This window comes from Arachis hypogaea, chromosome 15, assembly GCF_003086295.3.
Source record: "Arachis hypogaea cultivar Tifrunner chromosome 15, arahy.Tifrunner.gnm2.J5K5, whole genome shotgun sequence".
Taxonomy (NCBI): Eukaryota; Viridiplantae; Streptophyta; class Magnoliopsida; order Fabales; family Fabaceae; genus Arachis; species Arachis hypogaea.
In genome coordinates this window covers 135,338,632-135,360,815 of record NC_092050.1, presented here as the reverse complement: position 1 = coordinate 135,360,815, position 22,184 = coordinate 135,338,632, and the positions used below count along the sequence as shown (strand labels likewise).

The following is a 22,184-nucleotide window of genomic DNA, read 5'->3' as shown; positions in this document are numbered from 1 at the left end:
GTGACCCACGTGACTAACTTTATATTAAGGAAGAAAGAGAACTTTCACATGCAAAAAATGTTGCAGAGCTCAGGGTTCAATCAAAAGAAAAAAAAAAGGTAATTACCGAGTTCAAACAACAAAGAGGAAAGAAGAAGAATACCAGAAGCTAGTGCAAAAAGAAAAAATCAAATTAAAGATTGAATCAGAAGAAAATCATAATAACATTTTTATAATTGTACTTCCATTGTAGCTTGTTGAAGCTGCCTTCCTCCTGCATGCACTATTCGGATAAGATGAAAAAAATGAAAGTTGTGTATCACTGCTACAAATCAAAGGTTAAAAACAAAATTTGGAGTCAAAGAATGGATGAATGGTTCAGATTCTTAAAGCCAAAAAAAAAAAGGAAGAAAGAGAAGAAGTAAGGTAAGGATGCATGTCAACTCTAATCACTGCTGCTATCTTATTTCTCCTCTGCGTCTCTGATTTGAATTTTGGAAAAGAAGAACAAGTCAAATATGTTTAACCAAATTCAAATTTTGGAAACTTTACTCTTCTTTAAAAAGGGTAAATAGCCAGAAATTGAAATAAGCAGAGTGAGCACACTGTTTGAGTCTTCATAACTTTCAAGTTATCCCTTTTTCTCCTTCATAGCTTTACAATGAAAATTTTGTTCTTCATTTTTTATCTTTCTTTGTTCTTATCAATGAAAAAAGGCAAAGAGAGTATTTATGGAGAAAAGCCATAAAATTATTTCAAACTCTTTTGTTTGTATTTTTGTGTTGTATTCATGATCTTGAGGGGATTTCTTTACTAAGTTGGGTGAGCATTTAGTGGTTGAGTCTACGGAGTGAATCTAGCCAAATCAAGCTTGGGTAGAAGTTTAGTTTGTCCCAGATAGAATCGGGTAGAATCCTAAAAAATTGATGATTGTAATCTTTGTGAAAGATAGTAGAAATTCTACCACGGTTGTGGTGGAGACTAGATGTTGGCCACATTGCACATGGTAGTTGAACCAAAATATATGGTTGTGTCATTCTCTCTTCTCTGTCTTATTTCTGGTTTTATTCAATAAGAGACAAAATGAAGTTATCTTCTGCATAATTAATCCAGAAGAAGTCACAGCATCTCAATTCACTCAAAAGTAAAGTGTTTGCTCTGTTTCTGTGTAATCATTAAAAGACAAGATAAATTTGTGTCCTGTATAATTAACATTGTAAATTCAACAGCAACACTAAGATTAACCCAAATTAAAGTTAAAGAGTACAAGTTTTAAAGAGACCATAGATTCAACTCTCATTCTCTAGGCAATAGAGAACCTTTAATTACCATAAACAACAAGGCATAAATTTTCAATCCTAAGTAAATACCTTGTATTGTTTTTCTAATGCATTTTAATTTTTCATTAATCCGCGTAATTGTGGATAGTAATTTTTTCACATTAATTTTCATCCTCCTTTAGTGCATCAACAATAAATTCTACCTTTTGAGGACATGAATTCTTCCATGAACTTTCTTCAACCCTCTGCACAATTTGGAAAAAGAGCGGAGGAGAAAGACAAATCATGGAACAAAACTAAATTACAAAAGCAACACAATGCCACGACATTCCTCCTATAATGGACATAAAAAAAATAATCTTCTAGGATTCCATTCCGTTTTAGACTCCAGTATCACTACATCAAGCCCATATAAATACTTTCTATTGTTGTAGTCAAACTACTTCTTGTTCTTCGGTAATAAAGAAGAGCCACCGGAAACATTAGTGCAATTAAAGGATATAAGACTCTTCTTCCATTAAGTTGTAGCCAACTAGCCCTTTCTTTTTCGTTAGGATTCAACAATTTTTTCCCAATTTTTGGTTATAGAATGATGGGGGAGGATAAAGGTAAAAAAAATCTTAATATTAATTTTAATTTAAAAATATTAATCAAATATCCACCTAATCACTAAATAACCACCTCACTTATTGTGTTAGAGTGGAAAAAAAGTGACATATGTGCCGTTCTACTAACGGAGACACATTTTTATTAATAGAATGATGGATGTGATTAACGGAGCATAGAATTCATGCGTACACTTGATTTATTAAATTATTTGTGGGTAATTTTATTCACTGTGTAATCTTTTATGTGTATATTTGTCCAATTTTCCTCTAAATTTTTAACTCGATAATTTTTAAAATGTACAAATTAATTTCTATCTTTGTTAAATGTCTATATTGATCAAGTTAGCAGTTTTTCCATTAATGAATACAACGTTTTGTTACTAAAATGGTATATTTAGAAGTATAGTTTTAAAAATCGAACCGTACAGATCGGTTAATTGAATTAACCGAAAATAGTCATCTTTTTTATTTGGTTAATGCTAAAAACCTTCTGATAAAAAAATCGACTTAAGGGTTGGTCAAACCAACAGTTAACCGTTGAATTGTTGAAACCGACTAATTTTTTTAAGGATTATCGGTTCGATAGTACCTCTCAAAACGGTGTATTCAGGAAAAAAAACTGAATTCATCCTCTCTCTCTCTCTCTCTCTCTCTCTCTCTCTCTCTCTCTCTCTCTCTCTCTCTCTCTCTCTCTCTCTCTCTCTCTCTCTCTCTAACCCAACCCTAAACCTTCTTGGAACCCAACCACCATCCCTCATTTCCTATTCGACGTCATCGCCAAACTCTTTTCTTCCGGGAGAAAATGATGACGATAATGGTGAAGCGTTATTGTTGTTGTTGGTTCTCCAACGTTGTTGTGAGTGGGTAGGGTGTCAGTGGTTTGTCCTTCATTAATGGAGCGGTAAATCTTATCGCGGAAGGTAGAAGAGAAAGAGGGGATGTTGAGAGTGGTGTGTGAGGGTGTTCATATTTGAAGATGAAAAGAAGAGAAGGGAATGATGTATTTGTTGTAGTTAGAGTTGTACACTGAAAGAACAGGAAGGAAAGAAGGGAAAGAGGCACTTTAGTCTTCATAAAGAGATGGGGGAGTGGGTTCCCTCCCTATTCTGCAAGTTTGGCATCTATTCATGTACCACTTTAAAAGAAAAACACATGTTAATTCATCTTTGGTAAAATGGATTCTATTGTATAGAAGTCAAAATATTTTTATACATATAGAAATATACGTGTCATTCAGTCAAACAAGAATAAACTTAATGTGTGACCCTAAAGGAGACAATTCCTGCATGTTAGGACCCATCGAGTCTGTAGGAGGTGGAACTGAAGGTCCTACATGTAATTGAAATTCTCATTAACCGACTTGACTAAATCATGATATTAGCTACCAGCATTTGAAGAAAAAATAAATAAATACTTTTTTAAATAAATAAATACTTTATTAAAATGAGACAAACGGTTGGACTACTATTCATTAGCACATCACGAAAAAATTATAAAAAATGAAATTAAAACATAGTATTCTATTTGTTGAAACAAATTTATTTTTATCTTTTAATATTTACCTTGTAATAATATCAGTTTATTGTATTTGTTTCTATTAATAAAATTTTGTTGTAAATGTCTCTTGAAATAATTTCAAATTTTGTAATTCATTCAAAAGTGATTACAATTACTACCAAATTTGTATATTCATTAAGTACATTAGGATTATAAATGAATCAAGTTACACCAAGTTCAAACTCGACTCACGAAAATTAAACTTGATTCATTATGCATGAGCATCATTCATATCTTTTTCTATTAATTTGTATGGTGAATTATTGAATTTCTAGAGAAATTAGATATTTTAGGCTTTAATCAATACTACTTTGAGTTGTATTGCAATTTGTTATTTTTAGGTAGCATCCAAATGAAGATTGGGCCGAATTTATGAAAAACGGAGGCTCACGAACTGGCTCAAATAATAGAAACATAATATATAATTCTATATCAATAAATTATAACTTATATATATTAAAAAATATTTAAAAAAGATCAATCTTATATATTGTCTATGTATTAATTACAAATTTTTTATTTATATCTTACATCAAAATTATATAAAAAAAATGACTATAAAATTTTAAATAATTTAGAACATTAATATATGTAAAATTATATATTATTTGAGTCAAATGTGAGCTTTCATTGAACCAAACTTGAGTTTACAAAATAGGCTCGATTGTTAATGAGTTAAGCCGTGAACCAAGCTTAATTTTTATGAGTCGAGCTTGAGTTTGGTCTAACTCGATTCACTTCTACCCCTAATGTACTTAATGAATACACAAATTTAAAGTGATTGTAATCACTTTTAAATGAATTATAAAATTTGAAATTATTTCAAGAGATATTTATAACAAAATTTTATTAATAGAAATAAATACAATAAACTGGTATTATTACAAGGTAAATATTAAAAGATAAAAATTAATTTATTTCAACAAATAAAATATTCACTTTTTATAATTTTTTTGTGATGTGAGTAGTAGTCCAACTGTTGGTCTCATTTTAGTAAAGTATTTATTTATTTAAAAAAAGTATTTATTATTTTTTTCTTCAAATCCTAGTAGTTAATATCATGATTTAATCAAGTGAGTTAATGAGAATTTTAATTACATGTAGAGCCTTCAATTTTAACTCCGATAGATTTGATGTGTTCTAATATGTAGAAATTGTCTCCTTTAAGATCACACATTAGATTCATTCTCCTTCAACTCAATGACACGTATATTTCTATATGCGTAAAAATATTTTGGCTTCTATATAAAGGTAAGCTGAATGACACGTATATTTTTGTATGCGTAAAAATATTTTGGCTTCTACATAAAGATAATTAATAATTGCTCCCTAAAACATGTTTTCATGTGTGTGAAAATAATAACTAAAAATAGTTAAATAATTTTATATTTATATAGTTAAAAATTAATTAATTATTAAATTAATTATTTATATAAATTATATATTAAAATATAAAAAACATAATAAAAATAAGTTAAATTATATATATTTATATATAAATATATTCATACATTAAAAATATATGTATAAATATACAATAATTAATTTAATAATTAATTTTTATGTGTATATAATACTTTTATAATTTAATATAATGTATATAAGTTGATTTTTTTTTTTATAAATTTTAATATTTGAAGTTATTTGTAAATTTTTAATTATGTGAAATTATAAATTTTTTTATTTTATTAATTTAAAATTTATTAAATTTAAATATTTAAAAATATATATTAAATTTTTAATATTTTTATTTCATATTTAATCAAAACAATTGAACCCGATTAAATTACTGAATTATTAAATCAATCACTTGACTGATCTATTGACCGTTTGATTCTCACAACCTTGTTTAGAAGTCCAACAACCCTTCAAGTATCAATTTAAAACTCAACAACCCTTCAAGCATCAATTTGCTTTTGAAGGTTCAACCCATGTTAAAAGTGTGCATTGAGGAGCAACATTGATCCATTTTCGCCAGACAGTATATACAAAAATAAAAAATTTCCTTTAGCAGTCACCAAAAATTATACAAATATAATTTTTGTAATCTTTGACTACGAAAATAAAATTAAATACACAAATTAATAAATTTTCTGTTTTTCGATTTAAATTGGTAAATAAAGAATTTTTTTATTAGTCTGTATTTGTATGGGAGACTGATAAACCTAATTTTATGATAATTCTTTGGATAGAAAACGTGGAGTTTATCAACTTATATTGTATTTATTCACCAAGAATATATATTATAATTTTTTTTTAATTGTACTTAAGAGTTAAAAACATGCTTTTTGGACCAGTAAATTATCAATTTTAATTTAATGTTATCCCATTCGATGCGTAATGTATTTGTTGAGTGATCTCAGGTTTAACAGAACAAAAATGACTTGGAAGATGGAGCAAAAACATGTAAAAGTGAAGAAATCATGAAAAATTAAAGATTTGAAGATTTGACTGCCATATGTACCCATGCGTATGCATCTTTCTCAATTCATGCGTATGCATAACATGCAGTGCATGTCTCATTAATGAAAATACCTAACCACAATTTTGGGCTCATTTGAGCCCAATTTAGCTCTACTCTAAAGGAAAGAAAGAAGCAAAAAGTCCAAGGGAATGGACGACAACGGGATCACCAATTTGGAGTGTGGGGAGTTTTTGGTTCATAGTTTTTAGAGAGAGAAGCTCTTCCTTCTCTTTAGATTTTAGGATTCTTTAATCAATTTTTGTTCTAGTTCTTGAATTGGATCTTAATTAAATCTAGTTTTGTTATTTGAATATTTGTTTCTCTATTTTAAGTCACTTCTTATTTTGTTAGTTTGTGAATTTTGTTGATGTTTTTATGTTGAGTAATTAACCATTTCTGACCATGAAAGATTGAAGCGCTGACAATACTGACGATGACTAATTTAAATTAACTTTATAACCATGAAAGATTTGCTCCGTTTGACATTTCTAACCAAACGTCAATTTTTTAAATTTGCCGTTAGTAAGGCTTCTTACGTGGCAAGTATCCTTCCAACTTGGCTTTCCAACGTGGCATTACTGCCTAATTTTACCATAATAACCCTATGTGCTTCTTCTTCATAAGTGTGTGGGTTATTCAAAAATCTGAAACCCTAGCTATGAAAAGTTGAGAATGTAGTTATGAAAGTAGAATATGGATTTATTATGATAGCAATTATGCTTCTTCTTCTGCGTTTATCATGCTTCTTCTGCGATTATGACAAGATTGCGTTTATCATGCTTCTTCTATGTTTATTATGAAAGTAGTTATGAAGATAAGAAAGATTAAGAGAGATATTATAGAAATTAGGATATGAATTTTATCAATTGTTACAGGACTTGTGTTGTGCTTCCTTTCAATCATGTTTCTCGCGTTTAAAATGTAGAATTGAGGTTTGATTTGATTATATTCTTTTTCTGGGTTGATATTGAATTGGAATGAGAAGGGGAATGTGGCGTTGAACCAGTTTCCGGTTTGTTAAAATTTTTTTTGACAAAAGTAACCTAATAGTTATATATTTATTGACATATCTAACCGCGAAACATTGAGAATTTGACAAAAATAACCACTAAAAAAGTTCAAAATTTAACATAATTGGTTATATTTCATATCACAAACACTGATTTAACTTTGATATAACAATTATAAGTTGTGACAATTAACAGTTAATGAAAATTTGTGAACCGAATGAATGAAAATTTGACAAAAATAACCTTTAGATATTTGAAATTTGACATAGCTGCTTATATTTCAAATCACAAACTCTAATTTAACCTTCACATAGCAATATATATGAATGGTGACAATTACTAAATGAAAATTCTTGTACCAAATCAATGTGGGACAATGCCAAATATGTAATCATCTCCCATTAACATAGTAGACATATAAGTTCATGCTAATTCATCATAGTTGTTTGATGAGAATTAAGTAACAAAACAAACCATGGTCAATGTAACTCTAAACCAAAATACTATAACTAAGTTCCCAAAAAGATTGAAGTGAACATGGTCTATGTAACAGGCATATCTAAACACTACAACAAAAGTTTCTTAATCCAATCAATCTTAGGCCCTAACTAGGTGTGGAATTACTACTGCCACTAGAGAATCCAGTTGTTGGTGTTCCAAGTCTTGGAGTCAGTATAAATTGCATGAATCTGGTAGATGTTCCAGCACTAGCACCATGCATGGTTTCTTGGCTAACAATAGGCCTACTTGAGGGGTTGCTTATTGAAGGAGGTCTCATGTTATTGAATAGAGTTGGAGGAGGCCTCTTAGTATTCTTCCTTTTGGCTGGCCTCTTGCTATCAGAAGAAATATTCTGCATTGAAGGTCTTATTGGTGGTGGCCTTATAGGTGCTAGTTGAATTGGAGGTTGGTTGGCTTAAGGAGGAATAAGTGGATCAGGGTTTGGTATCACCTGTTTAGAGAGGAAATAATTGCATTAACAATTAAAAACTATGCTGAAAATAATTACATTAACAGATATAAGTATTTTATTGTCGAAATCACCATAGATGGCGCTGTTACAGGTGCAGCTGGTGCTGCCGGTGCTGCATCTAGAACTGCTGTCGGTGCTGCATCTGGGACTGCTGCTGGTCCTGCTTCTTTGGGTGCAGCCATGTCGTCCTTCTTTTTTTGACATGTTCTACTATTATGTCCGGCCTAAAGAAGCAAGAAATTAAACAAGTGAGGATACAAATATAACATGGTATCAAAATGACATTAATTGTAAACAATCATACAATAAGACAATATTGGCAAACTATTTGTCCATATTTTCGCTTGACTCTGTGAGGATCTGGTTGTGGCTCTGGTGCATCATTCCTTTTGTTTCTCTTCACTGTTGGTCTTCCACTCGGCCTCTTGTATGCTGGAGGCAAAATGTTTGCATACCCATGCTTTTCCCAAAACTCCTTGCTAGGAACAGCTTGAACTAGGAACTCATATGTTTTGTTGTATGCTCCAATAGTGAGCCAATTGTTCGCATATTCCTCGGGTCTTCTATTCTGATATGCTAGAGCAGCACAAGCATGTCGACAGGGGAGACCATTTAATTGCCAAAATCTGCAACTACAAGTTTTCTTGCCCAAGTCTACGCTGACCTTAATTGGCAAGCATTGAACCTCAAATATGTTACCAGCTAAATCACCCGTTGGGAAAGGCCTCCAATGATTGCTATACCTCTTTTCGACTTCCAATCGACTCTGTTGAACTGGAGTAATCCTGCCCATATACCCTACCAGTGCCTTCTTGTTCCTGGCCAAGATGCGCATAATGTAACATCTAATCTCTTCTAGCATGGTGATAATTGGCTTTCCCCTCATCTTTTTTATGCAACCGTTGAAAACCTCGGCATTGTTGTTTGTGATGTTATCGCTCTTCGGCCACTCGCTAAAATGTGATCGACTCCATTGACAAGGTTCAATTCGCCTAAGATATTCACATGCGTGAGGGTTCATCCTCTTAACTCTCTGTCCATGGCAGCATCAAATTCCTGGGGCGTCATGGCTTTTGCACAGCTGAACAATGCTCCTTTGAAGTCAAGACCATTCCATTTTTTAGCAAAACTCTGCCATATATGCCTAGAACAAAATCTATGATGTGATCCTAGCATAACTTCCTGTAGAGCAGGAATAAGACCCTACAATACCCAGCACAACTCAAATATGTTACAGCCATACATTATAATACCAACATACAATACAATCATATAAATATGTTGCAGCTACACAACACCAAAAAATCATACAATCTTATAAAGCATATAAATATCTTATGCATACATGTTTTCTAATAAATAGAAAGCACTTCATTATAATCATGTTAATGCCAAAGAGGCTAATCATAGTTACAAAACGCAACACCTTTAGGAGCTAGAAAATCATTAATTCATTCTAAATTTATTGAAATCGGATAACCACTCTCAACAGCTAATAAATGCACATGTGACCTTTTGTTGATCACTCATGAAACTAAATCCATGTGACCTACCATCACCAAGATCCTCTCGTAATAGCTGAAGAAACCATTTCCAGATGTCTTTTGTTTCTGCAGTAACAATTGCATACGCTATTGGGTAGATGTGATTGTTAGCATCTTGCCCGATTGCTGCCAACAACTGCCCCCATAATACCCTTTAAGAAACGTCCCATCCAAGCAGATAAATGGTCGACATCCACCCAAGAAACCCTTCTTGCAAGCATCAAGACAAATATATATTCTCTTAAAAAGGTTATCTGAATCAGGCATCGGCGTTGTCTCAATAATGACAGTCGAACCAGGATTACACCTTAAAATCTCATCTCAACTATATCAGTGTCGGTTCTCAGTAATTTCAACCCATTTTTAAGTTCCTTATCGGGTTTCAGCCAATAGCACTCATTCACAAAAGTATATCCAATATCCCTTAAGAGACCCTTGATGAAGAAGTTGTTTAGTGTGTCAACGTTAACCCTTCTAACTTCGTTAACATCACCTCCAACATATTTCACATTTCCATCACTATATCTTACAAACTTTTCATCGTGATGTATGAATAGAGTTATATGAGTTGTTGCTGCCATCTAACTAAATATGACACAATATTAAAATTCATACTAGAATTAACATGATTAATTGCTAAAAATTTTAAACCAAATATTCAATTAAAATAAAATAAAATAAAATAAAAATAATTAACATGCAAAATATATTACAATCTGCTATATTATCAATATATTCAAGTTAACAATATAAGTTAACTGTTAATATATTCATGTGAACATAAGTCCCAAAGTTACATACTAACATGCATATTTGAAAATGTGATTAATAATTTATTTGTGCAGCAAGGCAGAAGATTAGTTGAAAATCCACCAATCCCTTAATGGATTTTAATCCTCAAATGATATGATAGCTTATAAATGAAGTAATAAATAGTTCAGGAAGTCAAATCAATCCAATATATTAACAAAATATTAAACTTAAAAGAAAACTGATAGGCAAATAGACGAAGGAAGCACATTGTATTATAGAATCATTGTATCAGTTCATGCTTTTGACCATATAAATGAAGGAAGCACATTGTATTATAGAATCACCCAAAAAAATATATCATATTCCCCATTTTGAACACATCCCTGTAATAGTGCTATAGTCTGCTACATTTTTTTCTTTAAACAATAACTCTCTCTCGTGCACATGTTTAGTTCCCCTTCCTTCCTTCTATGTTTTCTTTAGAGTCTTGTGAAGATGCCTAAAACTAAATTATACACCTGCTCCTGACTGTATCACACCACAAATACTAAAGATTCTACCCTTCTAATAAAGATCATTAGGAACCAGACATTTCAAAATAATTTAGTCCCATTGTATTGGTAGCTATGCCAACCAACTAAAATTGCCCTACCTTCAGATTTTACCGGCCACTATTATGTATAGAGAAATACAAAGTGCAATGCTTCTTCTTAAACTAACAACAATCAATCAAGAACATTTAAATTAGGAATTAACAACAAACAAAAATTACTAAATTAACAATGAATAAAGTATTGAAATTAACAACTTAATCAGCAATCACCAACAATCAATAACTTAATTAGTAAAATCTTTGTAACATTTTCAAAGAAAATCATTAGTAAATTGGGAATTCTGCAATGGCAGCATTTGCCCTAACCTAAAAACCGAAAACAATAATGGAAAAAAGAAAGAGTAGAAGCAGGCACCAACCAGAACACAAGCAACGAGGATGATGACGAGAATGCGACGGCGAGTACTTCGAGAGCACGTTAACGCGATAACGAAGACTGAGACGGGAATGTACAAGTTCTGAATGCACAACACAGAGGACCTCCACGACGGCGAGTACACTTGCAACGCTCACAGACGATGAAAGCCGATGAAGAGCGACGACGTCCGCTGGGTTAGAAGAGAGTTGATATCACCATTGATGAAGAACTGGAGCATCTGCGCGCGAAATCCTTGGTGTTTCTTTTTGGTACCAAGACTCCAAGAGACTCTGATGTCTGATTAGGTGATTAGTTTAGTAACATATTATTTTATTATTAAATTAAAATAAAATAATGACACCTTGGATAATAAACAGCCACGTAGGAAGCCTTACTAACGGCAAATTTAAAAAATTGACGTTTGGTTAGAAATGTCAAACGGAGCAAATCTTTCATGGTTATAAAGTTAATTTAAATTAGTCATGGTAAGTATTGTCAGCGTCTCAATCTTTCATGGTCAGAAATGGCTAATTACTCTTTTATGTTTTATATGTATTAATTGAGTTGCTATTGTTGATATTTGGTAGTAATTAGATTTAATTTTGATTAATTTTCACAATTTCATAATATTTTCTCTTATTGCTCACCAAGTGTTCGATAAAATGTTTACTCTAGTTATGAAGTAGATTTTTAAATTTTTGGCTTGGAGTTGAGTAATTACGGATCCTTGACTTATCAATGTCCGATATTGATTAGTAATTTAGGGTTATTAGTTAATTTGGTTTTCACTAACGCTAATCTTTTACCAAATTTGATTGGTAAGTTGATTAGGAATTGTGGATTGAGACCAATTATGTCTACTTGACTTCTTTCCAATGTTAGAAGATGATGAAGTGAGAATAATTCTTAATAATTATCATGTCTGTGGTTAATAACAAAGATAAAAAGCCTAAATTCTCAACTCTAACCAAGGCTTTTTAAGTATTTAATTACGTTGACTCTATTCTCTTAGCCTCTTTTAGTTTAATTTCATTGTTTTCTAGTACAGTTACCTCTTAATTGTTGCCATGTCAATTGCATGCTTACTAGATAGTTGTTTACTTGTTTATTGCTTTTACTTATTGCAATTTTATTATTATTGCTCTTTAATTTTTAGTTATCTTACCTTTTTGCATTCATATTCAAAATCCCCAAATTTCATGACTGATTATATGCATTCAATTGTCTAAGGGAGAACAATTCAGAATTCAACTCCCGGTTATTGATTTAATTTTTATGACAACCTTCTAAACTTTGATGGAGGGTTATTCACCGATTTAGCCTATACTCATTACGAACTCTAGCTTTTGAATTGCTAAAATTCTAAACCATTGTTTGGCCGTCATCAGGGACAAATAAACGTGGCGAATTATAATACAAAGTTTAATAAAGAAACAAGTTACAAGGATAGTGAGAAGCTAGTGCCATGGTACATATGTACATTTTAAACCTCTGGTCAAGAAACAACCTAAGAATAAAAGCATTAACTAATAATAGCTTCGTTGGCATATGAATGTTATATACACATGTAATATGAATTGTGTATCATGACTCATCAGGCTTTGGCTCAAGAATCACAGGGATCTTCTCCTTGTGATCACCTCGCAACACCTCCACAATCACCTGAAATATCATCATCAAATTAATTACATATTCTTTTTCCATATAAAAGCAGAAAAAGAGCAAAAAAGAGAAGCTATTTGGAAAATCTTATTAAATGTTTAGTATACATATAACACCATCACATCACCAACGCCACCACTCAGAAATCAGGAAATCGGTTACATGAATCAAACCACACCATAATCAAACCACACCATTGCGTTCTATTATAAATCAAGTTTGTACTCATAATAGATTGTGATATTTATACGAAACAAAGCTTAAGTAACAAATCTTATTATAAAATAAATAAATCCCTTCATACCATTTTGTACAATTCACATATAGACATCGAATTAACTTCCGAATTATTGATGAAGAGGAAGTCAATTATCCTTATAGTTGATTAATGAAATAATTTTAATCTCCTAATAGTCAATCCAAATAGACCCTAAATGTTGATCTCTAGTGCAGAGCGATTAGACAGAAACACATCACATCAAAACAGCTTAAGAAAAAATATAAATGTTTTGGAACACTCCTCCAAAATTTAAGTTTTGCATCCTCATCAAGACAAACTCATGATAGAGAATTTACAATACAAAGTTATATGGCACAAAAACAAATCAGATGCTAGCTTGATTGTGTTTGACTAAACAACTATAATGTATATCAAGAATGGTGCACGTTTGCATTTGATTGAGTGTCCAAATGAACAGAACACTAGAACATGTTGCTTGAAGCTATATTTTACCTTGCCTAGTTACATGCAAATCAAATGATTATATGATTTTGTTCCTACAGTTTTATTTTTCTTTGTTGGAAATCTGAGGATTCAAAAGAAATTTTAGAATACCTTGGCCTTAATATTAAAATGAACAAGAGACACAGTATAGGGTGAAATGAAGAATAGAGGGAAGGAATGTGCACCATACCTTATCACCCACTTTACACTGGTCGAGAATTCGGTACAAATCACTTCCATTGGTCACCTTCTTACCATTCACAGATGTGATGATGTCACCTAAAATAAGTCTACCATAGGAATCGCGCTTTGTTGACTGCAAACCCTGCAAAATATAAATTTGAATAGCCCTGTTAGATGAACTCCTCTAAGACACAATTACAAAACCAAATGACCAACCTTTCCTGACTCGAAGGGGTCATCTAGGCAACAAACCTTTGCCTAGGCAAAGAAAGTTTCATGTGGAGATTTAATGAAACACGTGAACTCGAGATTTGGGCCCTTTGTTTGACCCCAAATGGCTGAATAGAGGGGGAAAAGGCTGAGGAGGCAAGGGTGGACACATTGATTCATTTCATAACTCATTTTTTGGTTTTAGTTCATAGTAATAGAGAGGGAAGCTCTCACTTCTCTCTAGATTTTCCCTTAGGGTTTAGATTTGCCATTGTTTTCCTCTTTAACTTTCCTTAGATTTCTCACTTACATACCTGAATTTCTTGTTTCCCATTTCCCATAGTAATTACACTAATTTTCTAGCCTTATTTTCTACATTTCATAGCCTTAATTATGAGCTTTGTAACTTGATGAGCATAGAGGGCTAAACATGTTATGTTAACTCGAGGTTTCCAAGGGATTCATAGAGATGTCTTGAACCCCATTTCACTTTAATGCATAATTCTATTTTTCCACTCTCTTCCTTTACTTCCACCTATATGTTTATGTTAATTGATGAGTATGTGACATGTGAGTTGATTGTGTGTTATTATTCATGATTATGGATATCTATGCATAATGAATTGATTTGCTAAGTGTATATTAATTGATTAGTTGTCAAATGCTTGATGAATAGTGAAGGGTAATAGTTCTTGATTGAGAATTGCTAATACAATTATCTTGTATGTTGGATTGGTTATAGTTCCTAGGGATTGAGATTTTGATTCTTGGTTGCTTATTGCTACTTCTTGGCCAGACTAAAACTCAAGAGATTACAATTGTAGAAAGGTGATTTATGTATGCCTGCTTGATAAAATGCCAAATTGAGAATAGGCTATTCAACTCTTAGGATCTTTGTGCTAGTGTTTCCAATTCTTGAATTACCTCTATTTTGACTTGAATTGCTTCTCAATCTTGCTTAAAATTGCCCTTTATTTTATTGCACGAAACCAAAACCCCATTTCAAACCAAATCAACTACAATATACCCTTCCTTCTAAGAGATGACCCAAGTTACAACCTATAACTACATTAACTATGGTGTAATTTGGTTTATAAATTACAATTTGGTAGCTAGTGCATACAGGAAACATTAGTTTATACTTTTAGAAATGAAGTGTCATGTTACGATATATATCACCTAACCTCAAAAGAAGTTAGTGTGTTTACTCTTATAATTTTCTTTTCTTCATCTTAATGAATTTCCTTTACAAAGATGGCGCACAAATAAAAACTTACTGCTTTCCCAGCTGGACCATTGGCAGGAGCATCTAAGACAAGCACCCCACTAACTCCCAACTGCTCCACAGACTGATCAGGCGCAAACTTGATTCCTAAAATAGGTCTTGTAACCTTCCCAAACTTCACCAATTGTTCAACAATTCCATTCACCTAAATATGTAAAACAAGAATCTCATGACATATTTTAGAGAATACAACAGAGAAAGTAGTGTTTCCAACTTTAGGCAAACGTCAGATGCTGCCTCGATGAGAAAAGCATAAGAAAGGTCGGAGTTATAACTCACAGTGTCCACTGGAATAGAAAATCCAACACCAGAGGAAGCACCGGAGGGGGAATAAATTGCTGTATTTATACCGATGAGATTTCCAGCACTATCTAACAGTGGCCCTCCACTGTTACCAGGATTAATAGCTGCATCTGTCTGTATAACATCTTGAATTGGACGGCCGGTTGCAGCGGAACTAATTTCTCGCCGAAGTCCACTATTGAGAAAGTATATATACCAGCAAAAAACAATCAATACAAAAGCAACATGAGAAATATTTGAGGAAGTATCATTATATGCATGTTTGAAAACAAATCACATTTAACACATGATGGTGGAAGAGAATATAGCATCTTTAATTCAGGAAATGGATTATATCTCTCCCCTTTGTGAAAGAATTCAACATATAGTGTTAGCAATGTTTCATCGCATTACAAATGTCTCTTCAGCTTAATTTTCCCCCTATCCTACTCTCTCTTAGTTAATATAGCTTTTAACCAATCATAGAAGCAGGTTAACATTGGATGCAGTCATATTTTTATTTTTGGTATAATCGATGGGATCTCATTTGTTATTAATTTAATAGCCTTTGCATAAACTGCAAACAGACATCGACAAACAGATAATTTACAATATGGAACATGGCATCTTGAAATTTGTTACAAAAGTTTTGTAAAATTATGGGCAGGACAATTGTTGCTATTTTCAGACACCAATATAAAAGGCTTGAGTATAATCTTACATGAGGAGAGGAAAGTGAGTATCCAAGTAAAATATCATTTCCTAAGTAACGGTTAAAAAAGAAGAAATTTGCATCAAAATATTCAATTTCCTGCATTCATACCTGATGACACCAGTTGTAAGAGTGTGGTCAAGTCCAAACTGCAAGAATCAAGGTCAGATACATTAATAGCTGATTGCCTTGACATTCAATAACTAAAGCACATGGGATTCAAGTTGTGAACATCTAAAAGCTACATAATTCAGTTTGGAAGGCACTACAAAGTAAAAATTCTAAAGCATTTATAACTCAGATCTCTAATACCTTATTTAACATAATTTTAGCATCGATAAAAATGTGTGAACATTAGCAAGCAATGCTGATGAACTGAATAGATGATTATACAAACTACATGTTAGATTAAAGACGACTGCAGTAAGATTGAATCTTCATTATCAACTAAAGTTCAACCCCTTTTTGAGCTAAAAATAACAGTAAACTCAACCAGGATTTCCATATCTTTAGATTGCAACATTCAGGGTTAGTGTATAGTTTCAGTCACCATCAATCAGTATAAAAGATCTCACCGGGTTCCCAATAGCAAACACTTTCTGACCAACGAGCAAGTCAGCAGAAATCCCAATAGGTATAGGCCTGAGTTTTTCTTTAGGTGCCTCAACACGCAACACAGCGACATCCTTGTCTTGGTCAAATCCAACAATTTTGGCATCATAAGTTGACTGGTCAGCAAGAGTGACCCTGCACAAAACTAGCAGCTCTTTCAACATGAGCAATCAATTCATTAGACATATTTTAAACCATCCCAGAATGTGTGTTCACTGTTAAACACTTGACTCAATGGGGTCATAAACAAAGATTCCAGTATTGCCTAATATATCTAACTCAATGCCAACACACACATCTGCTGAAGGAGGAGCAAAACAACACACAATATTATCACTTTGTATCATTGAACCAAATGACTCGAAACAAGAAGAAATTCCATTACACTCTAGAGTATTACTCTTATTCATAGCAATATTTTTGTTGGTGTCATTTAACAAGCATCAGCCCTAGTATTCAACAGGCTTAAAGCCCCAACTTCGACGCTTGCAATGGGTGCAACCATAATGCAAGACGAAGTTACAAGAAACCAAACGAAATAAAGTTGCACATTTGCCCGTAACTATGCGAGAAACTATACTAACAAGAGGTATCACAGCAAGGATAGGGGTTCCAATTACCCTGCCAACACTATAGCGGGAGATTGGTGGTTTCATTTTTACCAATATCACCCTTACAATTGTTGGCCGGTAATGCAGAGCGCAGAGCACTTCCTCTTCTGCAAATCGCACATGAGGAGGTCATGTGCAAATCCATTATCCATACCATTGATTTATCAATATTTTAACATGAGCTTACACTTATTATTGGGAGAATGGGCATTTGAACAAGTCAAATACAACTTACACATGAAAACACCTTATAGTCATCCATTGAATTGTGTGTGGTACTACTAGTACTCTCTAACTAATTATAAATCAAACTAGACATTCTCCAAAAATCAGACACCTAAGCTGGATCCAAAAAAGAAAACAAAGGTATCAAAGATGCAAAACCAACCAACCTGAGATCAGAAGCACCCCGGATAACATGGTAATTGGTCACAACATGGCCATCCTTATCCCAAATAAATCCAGAACCGGAACCTTGCGGAACCTCCAACACATCCAAGGTAAATGCATCCTGCCTAAAACAACAAAGAACTAATTCTTCAGAGACAAAAACAAAAGCCAAATTGCATTCACAAACAATAGCCTACAAGAACGAACAATGAAGACCCAAAAGAGGAAAAAGCAGGAAGATTGAAACTTTGGAGAGAAAATAGTTACTTGACAGCAAGGTTGGTGATGTAGACAACAGAAGGAGTGTTCTCTTGGAAGAGGCGAACGGTGGCGAGTTCATCAGATTGGAGCTTCCTTGGGGTGGTTACAACGAAAGCAGATGCTGAGTCAGCACCGGTGAGGAAGAGTGTGAGAGAGAGCGCCACCGACGTGCAGAAGAGGAAGCAGGAATCCAAAAAAGTACATGAAGAAGAAGAAAAGGAGAGTTTTGGAAGAAGGGTTGTTGTTGTTGGTTTTGAAGAGGGAGATGGAGAAGGTTGTTGAGGGCGAAGGAAGAAGAGGGTGGTGGGTTGACGGAGGGGTCTGGGAAGGTGAAGAAGAGAAGGAGAAGAATGAGAATGGGGTTTGGTGTTTGTGAAGCGAGACAGTGATGATGAAAAATGGAAGAACGTGGAGATGAGTGAACAGGAAGTGGCCATTGCTGTGCTTCTGTTTTTTGGTGTTTGCTACGTTGGATGACTTTTTGAGGCTTCACTCACTCTAAAGTTCTTCCCGGGGTATGTTTTTCTTTTGAGAAAGTATCGGAACAATATTAATTGTGCACAGTACAATGAATTAAAAAAAAAGTAAAATTAAAATTAAAAATTAAATCATTAATTAATTATTTAATTTTAAATTTTAAAATTTAAAAATTAAAAATTAATATTAGTATTTAAATCTATTCACACTATATACAGTTATTTCTAATCTTACCGTAATTTTCAATATACGTCTAAAATTCACCGCCATCTTCTCTGAATCTCATCTCGTATCACTGAATTCCTCGTCGGCCATACCAAGACTGCCGCATCCTCTCACCGACACCGTCCTCACCTCTGTCGGTCAGCCCGATGTGCCTCGCCCTTCGACGCTCAGCCTAATGTTGTTGTCGCTGTTTTCGTGCCTCTCTTCTGAACCGTTTCGCTTTCTCCCATTCCTTCAAGCCTCTTCTCACTGATGATGCCACCATACTCTTCTTCTTCTTTGGATCCAAGCATGGTTAGCTTCTTTCATGATTTGAGCCCTATGCTTCACAACAGTGCTGCTTTTGTCATGACGAGTCCTTTAAAATTATGTTTCACCACAATAATAGTTTCTTCTGTTTATTCATCTTCTTCTTCTATTTTAATGGTCAATTTAGAATGGTCATTTTAGTAGGTATACGGATGGTTATTTTATTTTTATGTAGATGATTATTTTGATTGGATTGAGTTTGGTTATATATAATATGTTAGATGTTCAATTCATTAGGTATGCAGATGATTATTTTTATCCTTAAGTAGATGGTTATTTTTTTAAGGGTGAGTGGCGTGTGGCAAGCCACGTAGCGACGGTGAAATGGGATGATTATTGATGAAGGTGGGATGGCCGCCAGTTGAAAAAAAAGAGAATATTGGAGGATTTCAGATGGTTATTTTTTTGAAATAATTAACTGAATTTTTTAAAATTTGAAATTGAAGAATTTAAAATTTAAAATTTGATGTGAAATAATATCTTTTTTTTAACAAGAGGGCATATTTCCGTAGAATTAATCAAAATGTCAAAAGCATAACACGTCTTCTTATTGATACTACTCATTTTGATACTAAAAAGCCTTCTCCTTTTTATCCTCATGAATCCACCAATACTATGCTTTTTTCTATATTTATATTAGTATTATTTACTTTGTTGGTTGGAGTAATAGGAATCTCTTTTAGCCAAGAAGGAACAAATTTGGATATATTAACCAAATTATTAATCCCTTCTATAGACCTGTTGCATCAAAATTTTCCTAATTCTTTCGATTGGTTTGAATTTTTAACAAATGCAACTGAATAAGAGTTTTTAAATTTATTATTTTGTGAATAATTTTTATTTTTAACTCATATTGGGCTAAATAAGCAGCCCATTGTATACATTATATAAATACCCTATTAGCTTTCTAGCGAAACTCTTTTCTCTTTTCTCTATCAACAAAACAAAAAAAACAAAGCAAATTAACAAAGCTAACTCAGAATAAATAATTTGCTCAAGCTCTTTACTAGGAAAATCCCAAATGACACTATTTTGATTAATTAAAGCTCTATATCGCGCTAATTAATCTGCAGTTTTGTTCGTTTCATGACTAACCCATTCAAAATGGACGATCCAAAATCTGATTAGGAGTTCTTTAATCTTAAAAATTAGATCAGAGATATCAGACATGTCACCATAGACAATATAATGCAAAAGATGCAAGATATCTAAATAGTCAGTTTTACAGACAATATATTTAATGTCATACTTCCAAACTAGAATAAGTTCTCTTCAAACAACGAATAACTCACATCTAAAAATAGACCAAAAAATAAAATGTTACCCAAATAACTCATCACCCAACAATTATTAAAATCTCTAATTATATATAAAAAATCAGCCACTTGCAAATCAGAAACTAGACTACATCATAATTAATTTTTAAAAAGTTACCTGATGAAATTTTCGAAACATTTGATAATTTAAATATCAAAATAAAGAAGACTTCTCAGCATGCATTCCTATAAAGTTAGCCATGATTTTAACATTCGGTACCACCTTGTAATCAGACCAAAGACTTTGAGCATTAAAAATGTCATTACACATACTTCTTCACACCCACCATAGTTCCGCCTTATGAATTGCTTCGTTGTCAGACATAACCTTATGCAGCCAAGACACAAGAGACCCTCCACCAACTAAATCAACTAAAGAATGATCCAACATCTGCCAAATTAAAATGGATTTCTTACAGTCTCGCAAACAATGCTCCATAGTTTCTGGAGCCTCATTACAACTCTGACAAATGTTTGAGTTAGACAGCTGCCGATTGTAACAGAGAACTTCAGTGGAAAGAGCATTCTGTAACCTAAGCCAAATGGTAAATTTAATCTTCTCAGAAATAGTAAGATTCCATAACCACAACCAACTGGTACAAACATCCCACTTGAATTTTTTTCTTACAAGTCATCTATAATTTTTTCTAACACTATACATTTTAGTTGCTATTGGCCACCATCTCCATCAGGTATCTTTTCTAGTTTAAAAATGAAAATTAAGATTGCTAACAATCTGCTTGATATCTGGAAAAAGCAGAATAGTCAACTTAGACCAATTCCAAGACCCTTCTCTCCACAAATTCACAACTGTAAAGTTAGTGTCAAATATATGCACATAAGGAGTAAAATCACACAATTTTTCAAGAGGAGACCATTCATCATACCAAAAGGATCGCTGAAAATTTTCAACACACCACTTAAAATCCTCCTTAAGAGAATCATAAGGTTTGATAATGTGCCTCCAGATAGCAGAAGAATTCGAAGAATAATTACTACCTGAAAAAAAAAAAAAAGATCTCCAAGATATTTGTGAGTGAGAACCCACCCATAATTTATCTTTATTATAAAGGCAATCTCAAACCAGTTTGTCAAAGAGAGTCGTATTAGCATATTGAAAATCTCTCTTATTTCGAGACTACCCGACCTCTTAGAAGTAGTAACAATATCTTATCTGATTAGAAATAATCCTTTTTTATTAACCCGAATTTTTCACTCATCAAAAAATTAATTTTATCATAAGCATACTTTGAAAAGAGAGTAATCTGCATAGTATAAATCAAAATAAAAACCATTATCAATTTCACTAAATATAAACGACTAGCCTTATTAAGTAAACACCCCTTTCAACTAGTAAGCTTTTTCTAAATTTTTTCGATAATCTCTTGAATTATCCTCCTAGATATCCGATCATGTCCAATATTAACTTACAGATACCTACCCAAATTTAAATGATAGAAATACCAAAAAAATCTCCTTTTTTTTTCTAACCGAGACAATTTTTTTAGCACTAAATTTTGAATTTATTAACATTCACTTTTATACCCGACGATTTGAAAAATATGTCTAAAGTCTTCACTTTTAAAAATATATACAAAAAGAAATAATATGTTAACGTGAATAGTACTATAATAGTAACAAGCATATTAATTTTAAAAATCTTGTCGGTCACATGTACTTATTATTTTTATAGAAAATTAATAATTAAAATTATTAAACAATAACTTAATTAAATATATAAAATTATCTAATAATTTTTAATAATTAATTTTATATAAAAATAATT

The 22,184-nt window shown here is 32.5% G+C and overlaps 2 protein-coding genes across 2 annotated transcripts; both read right to left on the bottom strand.

The window, feature by feature from the left end:
• Nucleotides 1-7,267: 7,267 nt before the first annotated feature.
• LOC112750813 (uncharacterized) lies at nt 7,268-11,436 on the bottom strand. The gene is made up of 4 exons (XM_025799672.3): nt 11,141-11,436; nt 8,176-9,074; nt 7,943-8,095; nt 7,268-7,850 (listed from the first exon to the last, which is right to left on the bottom strand). The coding sequence occupies exons 2-4, from the start codon at nt 8,890-8,892 to the stop codon at nt 7,815-7,817; spliced, it is 906 nt and encodes a 301-aa protein (XP_025655457.1). The 5' UTR covers nt 8,893-9,074; nt 11,141-11,436; the 3' UTR covers nt 7,268-7,814.
• A 1,090-nt stretch (nt 11,437-12,526) lies between these two features.
• On the bottom strand, nt 12,527-18,617 carry LOC112750812 (protease Do-like 1, chloroplastic). Its single transcript, XM_025799671.3, has 8 exons — nt 18,078-18,617; nt 17,813-17,935; nt 16,773-16,944; nt 16,309-16,346; nt 15,483-15,681; nt 15,196-15,348; nt 13,716-13,850; nt 12,527-12,801 (listed from the first exon to the last, which is right to left on the bottom strand). The coding sequence occupies exons 1-8, from the start codon at nt 18,506-18,508 to the stop codon at nt 12,724-12,726; spliced, it is 1,329 nt and encodes a 442-aa protein (XP_025655456.1). The 5' UTR covers nt 18,509-18,617; the 3' UTR covers nt 12,527-12,723.
• Between the last annotated feature and the right edge of the window lie 3,567 nt (nt 18,618-22,184).

Excerpts from the sequence above, each read along its gene's own strand:
- LOC112750813 (XM_025799672.3), bottom strand. The coding sequence starts at position 8,892 with ATGAACCCTCACGCATGTGAATATCTTAGGCGAATTGAACCTTGTCAA. Across the intron at positions 8,096-8,175 it reads TTTGCCAATATTGTCTTATT|GCCGGACATAATAGTAGAAC; the intron begins GTATGATTGTTT and ends TTGCTTCTTTAG. Across the intron at positions 7,851-7,942 it reads CTGTAACAGCGCCATCTATG|GTGATACCAAACCCTGATCC; the intron begins GTGATTTCGACA and ends CTCTCTAAACAG.
- LOC112750812 (XM_025799671.3), bottom strand. The coding sequence starts at position 18,508 with ATGGCCACTTCCTGTTCACTCATCTCCACGTTCTTCCATTTTTCATCA. Across the intron at positions 16,945-17,812 it reads CGGGGTGCTTCTGATCTCAG|GGTCACTCTTGCTGACCAGT; the intron begins GTTGGTTGGTTT and ends AGTTTTGTGCAG. Across the intron at positions 15,682-16,308 it reads CTTACAACTGGTGTCATCAG|TGGACTTCGGCGAGAAATTA; the intron begins GTATGAATGCAG and ends CTTTCTCAATAG.